We start from the raw sequence: 11,439 nt of genomic DNA, 5'->3' as shown, positions 1-11,439 counted from the left end.
AAGAGATCCCACCTCTCAAGCCAAAACCCTTAGCTAGCTCAGGTCCTCAGGATATCTTAGAAAATAGCTTCTTTCTGGCTGTTTTTTCCTCTTCTACTATCATGTGTAAACGTGAGTTAATCCAAACCAGACTGTCAATTTGAGTTGTGAACATTTAAGGGTGGGATTTTCCAAAGTGCCCAAGTGATTTAAAAACATAAGCCCCTTGGGGTTTTTATTTTAATAGGACTTGTGCTCCCAAGTTACTTGGGCCCAAACTAGTAATTCAATACACGTGGTTCATGGTACAGGTCCAAATACCAGCTCATGAGGAACATTGATTATGATCAAGTTGACACAGAGACAGTGAAATTCCTAAATTCAAGGTTGCTGTTAGTTAAATCTAGTGTTAAATTTTATTTAGGTATTTTCAGTTTGATTAAAAGAAGGACATTAAAAAAAAGTGAAACTAAAATGTTTATTACATGTTAATTTTACCATAATCAGTGCTGGGGGAAAAGGCATCTGTCCATTTATTGTCTAACCAGACATATGAATAATGATATTTGTCCTGAAATTCCTATCGTTCTTTGACACATGCTGTATGTTTGAAAGACCCTTCTCATATGGCCCTGTATTATAAACATGTGCTGCACATCAATACACTTAGGTTTAATGAGAACAATGTAAACATCTTAAAAGTTTGAAAAATGGTGTGCAAAGGAATGCATCCTAGAGAAGGATTTTTAATTCTGACATTTTCAAAATCTCCTGTTTGAGATTTAGCAATGAACATAAACTCAGTTCTTTCCAGATAAAAGAACATTATGAGCACCTGAATAAGGAGCTTTATCAAATAAACTTGGGTACTCAGATGCCATCCTCATCACCTTTGCCATGTATAGACACAATGAGCTGATGTGATGCTTTCAAAGAAGAGAAAATCCATCCTCATTGGTTTGTAGAACTGTAGGACTGGGTGTAGAGACAGTTTCCACCTTAGGGCATATAGCTACAAAAAAAATCATAGACCAGAAGACTGAGTCACATAACACACTGTTGTGCTCTGTCTAAGCAATGTTCACCAGGTGACTTACTCGTGAGAAAATAAATAGTGCATTTTGACTCTAACATCCTATTAAATAAGATAACAGGAAGGTCTGCTGGATTCATAAGGTTTAAACATGAGGTACAGGAATATTCATTCCCATGGCCAAAGGGTGGTCTACCGAATTCCACATCTTGCTGTGTTCTAATGGCCATCTTAATTGTCCTCCATCTTTCAGGGCAAGCGATCAGCTATCCTGTAACCAAAAAACAAGCACTCTTTACACCTCAGAGTTCCACTCAGAGTTTACTGACCAACTGTGCTAGGATATAATCTTTTTTTACTGCTCCTTGCAGTAACTGGCCATGTTCTGCTTTCACATACACTAGTGTCCATCAGGTCCAAATTCTATTGAACCCAATGATATACTCTGTTTTACACTGGCACAACAGGACAGAATATGATCTGATTATTCTCAGATTATTCTACTTATTTAATATCTCAGAAGGAAAATAATCCACAAAAGTAGAACATCTGACTTCTAAGAGCGCACTTGGCCAAAGCACAAAAAAATCATCCCCAGTGTTAGAGTAAAAAATAATACACACAACAAAGTTTGGGTTTATAGAAAACAGATGCTTATATATTTTGATAGTTTAGTGTTTAACGAGTGAAATCTTATTAAGTGATAGCAAAAAAGTAAGCAAAAAACCAGCATTTAAAAATGCACATAAAACAGTTTTATACACTCCTTGAGTAGTAGCAGATTTTAAACAGACATGCTCATGCTTTATTACCCACCTCAGGTTCTTGTCTTTCTTGGAGTGTTTCTATTCCATTCTCATCCAGCATATGTTCTGTGGTCTCTACCTCAATATCCAAATGGACCTGTAGGTTGGGTTTTTCATTCTCCCATTTTGCAAAGCCTTTGTTCTTTCCAGCTTTGCTATGGAACTTGGACTTCATTTTGGGGAAGGTATGGGAACCTGACTCACTCCAGCCAGGTTCATGCCACAACGGTTCCGTCTGTGTTGCTTGGCTGGTGGTAGCCCGCTGGAGACGGACTGAAATCTTTCGAGAAGAGCCAGTCACTAGGGTGATTGCTCTGCCATCTAGGTCCTGATGCCCTGTAGCAACACTGGGGAATTCAAATACTTCATCTTGTACTACAGGAGAGAGATTGCAATAATTTATTTTCAATATACAACTTCAAGATCACTAAACGCTTCCAAGATCTTTTAGCAGGGATCTCCTAAGCCAAGTTCCAACTCTTACTAATTCATTTAACATTTAGGATTTGATTCTTCCACACTTACTTAGACAGAGTAGCACCTTACTCCCTTGGGTAGCCCCACTGATTTTTTAGCAGGACTCTTCTTGGCGTAAGTTGCTACTCAATGTGAGTAAGGGTGGCATGATCAAGGCATTATATAGCGCAATGGGTTTGCATGGGGCTTTATAAAATGGTGGTTTTTTTTAAAGAAGGGAAAATTAGGGTTGGGGAGAGGGGAGGAGAAGGGGTCACTTTGCAGCAGTAAGCCACGAAGGAGTTCTATCAGACTCAGCCAAAATTCTTCTTGGGGTGGAATGGCAGCTCTACCGTGATTTGGAAACACACCTCTGGGCCCCAGAGCAGCTCCAATAAGGAGGTGGTACGGATAGGGCTCCCAGACCCTATTTGCAATGTCCATACTCCATTTTGGGATTGCCACTGGCTTTGCAACATGCAAATGGGGAAAGAGGGTGCAAGGGGAAGTAAAGGATTGGGTAAGGCTGGAGTAGTGTCACTACCTTCCCCAACTACTGACAGCAGAGCCGGCCTGCTACCAGGTGGAGTGAATTTTACTGAATTATTACTTACATGTTAGGGTGTCTAGAGCTTGCAATAGGTATATTTTTATTATTTAAATTTTTAAAAAGTATAATACAAGCTGCAACCTTTCAAATGGCAACAGAGCTGTTGCTCCAGCATTCGCTCCTTCAAAGGCCCCAGAAGCACTGCTGTTAGGAGTCCTGTCTGTGAGGACTGTAATTATGTCCTTGAAGGATACAACAGGTCTTAATGTAGCTGGGAACTACAGTAGGATGGGCTGATGAATTATGGGAATACTTTTAGGCACCCAAAAGTCTGCTCTATGTGCAGATATAATGATTAAATTAGAGCTAACGCAGTTTGGATGTTGGGTGCTGTCAAAAAGAATTCAAAATGAGTGTAAATTAGTAATAAAGGCTGCTTTTACCTGGTGGCAGAGATGGACTGTTAGGCAGAGAACCATGATTACTGCCCACGGAGGTACCTCTGGTAAACTTCCTGCATGCCAGCACAAGCAGGTCTCTACACTGCTTATGGCAGTTGGCACCACAATCTGTTAAAAAAAAATATTGCCAAACCATTGAGAGTTAGGGATTACCAGACACTACAACTAAAGGCCATGAACAAACATACACATGCAAAAGTTCTGATCAAAAAGATTTGGAGAAAACAAAAAGCAAGGGAAATGTGTGGGTTACCAAATGGTTAGTTTCCAGGACAATTAGCCGTTAGCACGAATAAGTCAGTCAAGGTGGGGTTTTTTGTTTTTTGTTTTTAAACGGCACCAGACAGTGCACTGAGGCTAAAGGCAGATCTGAGCACCATCTTCAAAGAATCTGTTCCACTGAACCAACCTCAAAAATGGTGGATAAGTTGGGTCTTTTGTTTGGTGTGGCAAACACTGGGTGTTTCAAGGAGCTTCTGTTTATGTTTAGGGCTTCTGAATATTGGGTTTAAATGATATGCACTGATAAAATACCCCCCAATTAAAAAAATCAGCATTTATCCAATGAACACTTGAAAAACCATCAGATATGGTTACTTGTATGTAAGGATTTGTCTCCATGTATCAGTCATGTGGACTATGGTAGTGTGATTTCTGAAGCGCACTAACATGTTGTGTATTCATTGTTCTGCGCAGACCCTGCTTGTGTGCAATAAGTTCCCTAATAGATTTTAGCTTAGTCCTGTTTCAAACATCACCATGTTCACGTTTGCTAGGAAACATTACAAAGAGATTATTCATTACAATATATACTACTGTAATGAGTAACGTACATAATATACATTACTCATTGCAATATATACAAAGAGAAGGCCCTGAAAATCCCTGATTTTTGGACAGCTACATAAAACTCAAATATTGCTACAAATAAACTCCCCCAAAATTAAACAAACCCCGAAAAACAGAAGACCTGTTTATATTCTAAATCTGCACGTTTTGGACACATTGTTACTTTCATAGTCTGAGCCTTTGGCAGCGCAGCTGAGAAAGAAGCCAGTTAAAGGACTGGCATTTTTAAAGGAGCCTATAGAAGATCAATGCCCAAATCCCATTGACTTTCCCTCACTCTCTTAGGCTTCTTTGAAAATACATCTTATTTATGTCTCTCTTATAACTAACTCTTTATGCATCGCTGTTAAAGTACAGTTCCGCTCCGATAAGTGACTCTAAAAAGGACATTGACTGGATCCATGCTTATTCCTTTGCTGCAGCTTCCAAATCTAATATGCTCACTTTACTTGTACAAAAGTAAAGTTACCTTCCTTACTTGGAGTTTTATCTTCTCTGAAGGTAAAAACAAATAAAACTGAATATAGGATCCTACTTGGAGATGGTTAATCTCTCCCAATGTCTATTAATCAGAACATAGAGTTATCTTCTTGGCTGTGGCACTTGGTTGGGGAACTGGGGGAGGGATGTAAGTTGTCATCTGAATAGGCAATTCCCCTTGATGGCACAAGGTCAGTAAGCTTAAAAATTGAAAAAGGAGACTGGCTTGGAAGATGAGGAGGAAGAACCCATTTGTAATGGTTCATGGAGCAGCAGGTGCTCACAAGGACAGGTGGTTCTTGAAATTGCTGCCCTGCAAACTCAACTGGGACCTGAAAGTCAAGCTGAACTCTCTCCCGGTCATTCATCATTACCTGTCACCTGGGCTCTGCAGAGAAGCACATTTCAATTTCATGTTAATAAACAAAACAACAATAAACACCACCTGGCTCTTATGCAGCACTTATCAGTGGGTCTCAAAGCACTTTACAAAGGAGGTCAGAATCATTATCCCCATTTTACAGTTGGGGCAATGAGTCACAAAGATGTGAAATGTCTAGCCCATGGTCACCCAGATGTCCGGAGTCCCACTCCAGTGCTCTAATCACCAGACCATACCGCCTTAACTACATCTCAGTTGAGCCACTGTATAGGTGATGACGTGTGAACAGGAGAGAGTTCAGCTTGACTTTCAGATCCCAAATTGAGTTTTCAGGGCAGGAATTATAAGCCCTGCCTACCCATCTTTTTATTAATAAAGATTTGTATTGCTGCTTGCCCTTGTGCTGTGGCACATGGGAACAGAAGGCAGTAAAGATCCAGTCCCTGGCATGACCAAACAGTGGCTAGCCACAGTTGCTGCCATGGGGCTCCTGGTAACAAATGGACTGTGCCATGGATGCCTCCCCCAGGCGCAACTGAGCAATAATGGGCAGGGAGAGATGGCGAATGGACAGAGCCATGGCCCCCTCAAATACAGGCCAACAGGAATGGGAGTATGCTTCACCTTGAAAACAAAAGTCCTAAGTTACTTGTCCCTGGGAAGTCTGGGGAGGCAAAGAGAAGGAGCCTGCATGCATCTAAGCACCAAAGTGAGCCCTGGAAAACACCAAAGTGCAAGAATCATGGAATCCACAATGCTGTTTTCCATGTCTTTTACTGGAGTAGACCTGTACTTCATGAAAAATACATGCTGATTCAACAATTAGCGACAAAGTTTCCAGAAAGTATTCAAATGGCAGGACTACAAGAGTTGCAGGTTGTGTGGTTTTTTTAAATGAAATTTTTATTGGAGGGAGAAGAAACCTGGAAATGAGATCTCAATCTATCAGGTATTCTAGGAATTAAAAAGTTGACTATCTGTATTGCAAGTAGCTCATTCTTGCTATTGCATTTTGAGGCTAGTAGACTTATCTGACAGACAGATAGGAGGAAGACAGGAGCATTGCCAGCCCACATGGATCTCCGGAGCTTCAGGGCCAAATCAAAATGCTAAAACACTTCAGGATTTCTCTCTACTTCACATGGAGTGAGTTAGTTTTACCAATATAAATTCTAATCACTAGCACTAAGCTACATCCTTGTGAAACCAGAGATCACACTGGATTTCTGGCTTGTAGTGTATGAGCATGCAGCTAGTGTTTTATAACAGTAAAACTTCACAGTTTACTGAGAATTTTGTTGCAAATGACACATCAAAATTTGGATGAACAGAATGTTTTTGCCAAAAATAGGAGTCTGACTTATTTGTGCTAAACATCATAATACCTATGTCTTGAAAACAACATCCATGCATTATGTATTTACCTTTACATTTGTATCCTTGTTTGATTATACCCCAGAGCTGTAATGAAAGACAAAAGAACATTAAGGAATCAGAAAAGAAAGCTGGAAGGAAAACAAGGTCATAAATGAAGGAAGTACCCATAGCTACAAAAGCACAAACAGGATATAACTGCTCTCAACACCCTTCCTGTTAGATAGAACTCCCCCTCCAGTTGTGATAAACTTAGACTGGCTTCCACCCTCACTTCTCTTACCTACTATAGAGCTAGCATAGGAGAGGAGACACAGAACATGCCTGCTTCCAGAAATGGGTGAAAAATTGCCATCTTGTCAGTTTACGTAAATGAATCAGCGTAAAGTATAACACTGCTTGGAGTGCTTAATGTAATCTAGCTATGCAATGCTAATATAGCCATTCTCTGGCTACTTGGATGGCATGTGGCATGCAGGTATGTCAGGACAAAATTAACACAGATTAAAAATTCAGCTCTCATTTACTATAGCAGTCACCAACGCATCCACTGTAAAAGACAGTTCTGGCCATCTTATTTTTTCCCCAAAATGGCTGAAGTCAAATGTCAAATGTCAAAACTGGCTTGAAAATAGGCTCTGGGGGTCAGCCCTGCAACCCTCCCTCCCATGATTAGTCCTTGCTCACCCCAGAAGTCCCCCAGAAGTACATGAGACGGCTTGCACAAGCAGAAGGTGTAGTATTAGGCTCTTAAAAAGCAATATGTGCATTGCTAAATTTGAACAAAGTTAGCTTGAATGTAAGATGTAAAAATCTAGATAAATTCATGGAGGATAGGTCCATCAATGGCTATTAGCCAGGATGGGCAGCGATGCAGAACCACGCTCTGAAATGTCCCAAGCCTCTGTTTGCCAGAAAGACAGAGAATGGATCACTAGAGGGGACAGCAGCAGAAATAAGGATGGGTGGTGAATTTAGTCTATAATTTATACCCACTGCTATATTGCTAAAGTTCTCCTTTCCCTTTGTTTTCTCTTAATACTTACACACTAAAATTAAACTTGGTTTACGTGGCCAGATAATGAGAATGGTACGCATTTGTATTAGTTTGGAAAGTGACACCAGAACTGACACTATTAGCTATTTTACATGGCTTTGCCAGCCCTTTTTGCTGATAGCTATTTATGATTCTTCATACCAGGAAATAGTTTTTGATAATTATTTGCTTCCATTAATCTTTGGACCAGTAACACTGAATATCGTTTTGCTTTAAATTATCCCACCCATCCAACATAGTACCTTCTTTAGCCTCTAATTTGACATCACTATGACGGTTACACAATGGAGATTAAATTATAGATTCTACTCCAGCAAGTTTGAACATGTTGGACACAGATTTTCTGGGAGCTAACTTGAGGTAGCTCTAAGCTAAGCGGAAATGTCTGAACAGTCCCCATTGCATTAATACAACACTGGACACAACTTTGACCTGTAATAGCCACATCAGTTCAGCCTTGTCAAATGCCAAGAGATTTTAGCTTGACATTTAATGTTCACATGTGTTTAATAATAGATATTTTATTGGCTAGCATTGACCTTTAATTGTCATTTCAATTCAGCCTTGTACACTCTCTGTGCACATTATTTTGACTTTGAATCACCACATCAGTTCAAAACAATGCACTATCCCTGAATGAACAGAACTGAAATGCAGGAGTAATGCATGAAGAGCTTTTAAGTTCAATTTCTTTTGCTCTCATTACATACTCTGGGACAACTTCACCTCTGACACAATGTCATTGGATTCAGTGAATTTGCATCAGGGATATCTTTGACCCTCTCTCTTTACTCAAAATACCACCTTTTCTCTTCAGTTGGATTTAACAGAAATCAGAAAAATACAGCTGTACTGAATTATTCCAGAACAGGACAAATAGTAAAAAGCTTAGTTCTCTGGAGAACAAGGATGGGCTTGTGGATAGGACACTGGAGATCTGGGTTTAATTTCCGCTCTGCCACAGACACACTGTTTGACTGCAATTGAAATCTCAGCTCATCTCAGGAGCAGGCCCCAAAAAACTACTCCTAAAATGACATCAATGGAAAAGGCAAGAAAGCAGATCAGAGAACTTGGGGACCATCTCAAGGTGATAAAGTTTTCTTCTGGTTTGCTTTGTGGAATAGCTTATTGTCTCATTGTAGGAGATTAATTAATAGATCTTAACATTCATAGAGTTTAAGCCCAGGAGGGACCATTAGTTCATCTAGTCAGACCGCCGGTATATTGTAGGCCATGGAATTTCATCCAGTTACTCCTCCACTGAACCCAATAACTTTTGACTAAAGCATATCTTCCATATTAGAAGGGTGCATTATATGCAAAACAGCTTTCAGTGGTTTTCAGATCTTTAATAGCCTGTAAGATAAATGTATTGCCTCTTTCTAACCATGAGGTTTTTAAATTAAAACAAAGCTGTAAGCCCTCCATAGTTTACTTGTCAATATACCGAGATCCATTAACAAATCATCTGCTTTCTTCACAACGAAATAAAACAAAAAGTTTTTGAACAGGCAATAGATCTCTTAACATGAAATGCTTTCATTCATAGATGTCTAACATATGGCCCCTGGGCCAGATCCATCTTGATTGATGTATTTATGTGACCCACAGATTTTGCAGCATCACATTTCCATTTAAAAAAGTACCAAGTTTTTAGCCCTCATGTTTGTGAAGAAAATCTTCCAAATGTGAATCAAATGTAACCAATGCAGTGATGTCTTCCTGCAACTGCAGATAGCCTGAAAAGGACAGATCTAATAAGTGTGACCTCCTCTACTCTCATGAGGCCACTTCAACATTAAGTATTCCACTGCTGATCATTTTAGCAGTTAGAATGGGAAAAGGTGCGAGTGAAGACCATGGGGAGGTGGGAATTGTTGCAGGGAAGGAAATACAGAGGGAAGAACAGAGAAGACTCACAAAGATAGAGAAAGAAAGGAAGAGGCAAAAAGAAGGGAAACAACGAGCAGATATTATGTTGGTCCTAAAGGAGAGTGGATTTTTGCCACCGAGTGATATGGAAACCAATTATGTGTTGAAAAAACAATACCTCCTCAATGGAAGTTCAAATGGGAAAATGATAATCCAGCATAATATTTCAGATTGTACTTTACATTCATTTAAAAGTAACATTTAAATCCTAGGTTTCAGAGTAGCAGCCGTGTTAGTCTGTATCCGCAAAAAGAAAAAGAGTACTTGTGGCACCTTAGAGACTAACAAATTTATTTGAGCATAAGCTTTCGTGAGCTACAAGTCACTTCATCAGATGCAGTGGAAAATCCACTGCATGCATCCAATGAAGTGAGCTGTAGCTCACGAAAGCTTATGCTCAAATAAATTTGTTAGTCTCTAAGGTGCCACAAGTATTCCTTTTATTTAAAGCCTACTGATTCATTCTTTTATTATGACTTGTTTGAAGCAGAACTGGTGAAAGGTTTATTATTGGTTTTAAAAAAATATTTGGTTTGCTTGACTATTCAGGAAATGCTTCAGTAAAGAGTTAATTTGTTTAAAAGATGGTACTCTATCATTAATTGATGGCATTCTGTATGTTATGTTGGAGAAATCAAATCATTTTTCATATTTTATACATGTTGCTAAAAGTGCCATTGATTTATTGGATATTTTTTTAACATTCTTCTCAATCTGAGCAGAGTTATGGTGCCAAGAGCAATTTAATGAAAAAGTTCTGCCTCTTCTTCATCCACATCATCTACTCCACACACCCACTTTCTCTAGTTAATTTGGTTTAGCTCCCTGTGTAGATAAGCTCTCTGTGAGGATTCTCTCCCTCCATCCTCTAGGACCCTTATTTCCTTGGCCATCACCTCTCTTTCCCAAAGAGAAAGTCTTAAAATTCAAAATATCCAAAAGCCAAAGGAAGAAAATATCGACAGCACAGAGTAAACATTTTCAGTGTCTCATTGTAATGAGATATTAGGACAGGATGAAGACACTATTCTTCCTTCTAGTGTTTGGGGCCCATTTCCTCTTTGTGGTGTTAGTTCATCATATCCTGAGTCTGACTAAGTCTATACGTGAAGCATGAGAGTGCTAAAAACATACTTACAAATCCTGCACAGTGCTCACAGAAAGTTGGTTTAAGATAGGTCATCTCATGAAAGTTATGAATAAAACCTGGTCCCATTTTACACTGTAGCTGCGATTTAGCCCTCAGAAAGTAGGCCATCATTTCTTCTTTGCTGATAAGACCATCCCTGTTCAAAGAATTTCAGGGTAATCTATTAATATGTCGCCACTTTGGACATTTTGGGATTCAACTGTTTAAAAACATATAGAATACACATGTACAGAACATAATATATAACAGAGATGGCAGAGAAACCAAGTCTCTACTCAGATGCTCTAAAGAGATAGTGTTGCCCCTTATTAAAGAGCTAAAACTAAATTCATTGCCTAGCAGGCATGGCTTTCTCTCCTGATGATAGATCAGCATTGTAGTGCTAAACTTTATGGTGCAGGAGCCCTTCAGAAGTGATTGCAAGTTGCTAATTCTCTCACCCATGAGATAGATTTGGGAGATTATCTTGTGTTATCACTATAACAATCAACCAACATTTTACCCGTTCATTTTATCTAACTGAAACTGTGCAACAGCAGTTACGAGACTTCACACCTTAGTAACAAACACACGTATCAAAAAAAGACATGCTTAACTCAGTATCTATATGCCAAACTGTAAACCAGGTAGCAAGGCACATCCAAAGCACCCATGTAGTTTGTCAAAAAGCCCACTGATGACATATGTAAGATACTGTTTTTACAACATTAATAGTTTGTACAAACTTCAAATAAGGGCAACAATCGTTGGTATGCTCCATTTATGTTTGGGCCACTCCATAAACCAATTTAACTGGCTGGCCAGACAAGGTTGGCAATAGTTTTCCATCAGCCCCTACTTATCCTGATAGCCCGCCCCCAACCCGTGGCTGGCATACATCCCATTCACAGCAACCTCCCAACCCCTCAGTCCCACAAGCCACAGCCC

At 39.5% G+C, this 11,439-nt stretch overlaps 1 protein-coding gene across 3 annotated transcripts in view; it reads right to left on the bottom strand.

Annotated features, from left to right (window-relative positions):
- Positions 1 to 390: 390 nt before the first annotated feature.
- Positions 391 to 11,439, bottom strand: part of RASGRP3 (RAS guanyl releasing protein 3) — a 104,842-nt gene continuing 93,793 nt past the window's right edge. For all 3 annotated transcript variants that reach the window (XM_073338433.1, XM_073338436.1, XM_073338434.1), the window contains 5 exons: positions 10,501 to 10,648; positions 6,421 to 6,457; positions 3,268 to 3,393; positions 1,829 to 2,193; positions 391 to 1,283 (listed from right to left, as the gene is read on the bottom strand). In XM_073338433.1, the coding sequence (XP_073194534.1) occupies positions 1,275 to 1,283; positions 1,829 to 2,193; positions 3,268 to 3,393; positions 6,421 to 6,457; positions 10,501 to 10,648 (685 nt within the window). In that variant the 3' untranslated portion in view covers positions 391 to 1,274. The remainder of the gene's footprint in view (positions 1,284 to 1,828; positions 2,194 to 3,267; positions 3,394 to 6,420; positions 6,458 to 10,500; positions 10,649 to 11,439) is intronic.

The sequence above is a fragment of the Lepidochelys kempii genome, chromosome 3, assembly GCF_965140265.1.
Source record: "Lepidochelys kempii isolate rLepKem1 chromosome 3, rLepKem1.hap2, whole genome shotgun sequence".
Lineage (NCBI taxonomy): Eukaryota > Metazoa > Chordata > Testudines > Cheloniidae > Lepidochelys > Lepidochelys kempii.
The sequence above is the reverse complement of the archived record's forward strand: the minus strand, read 5'-3'. Positions and strand labels throughout refer to the sequence as shown.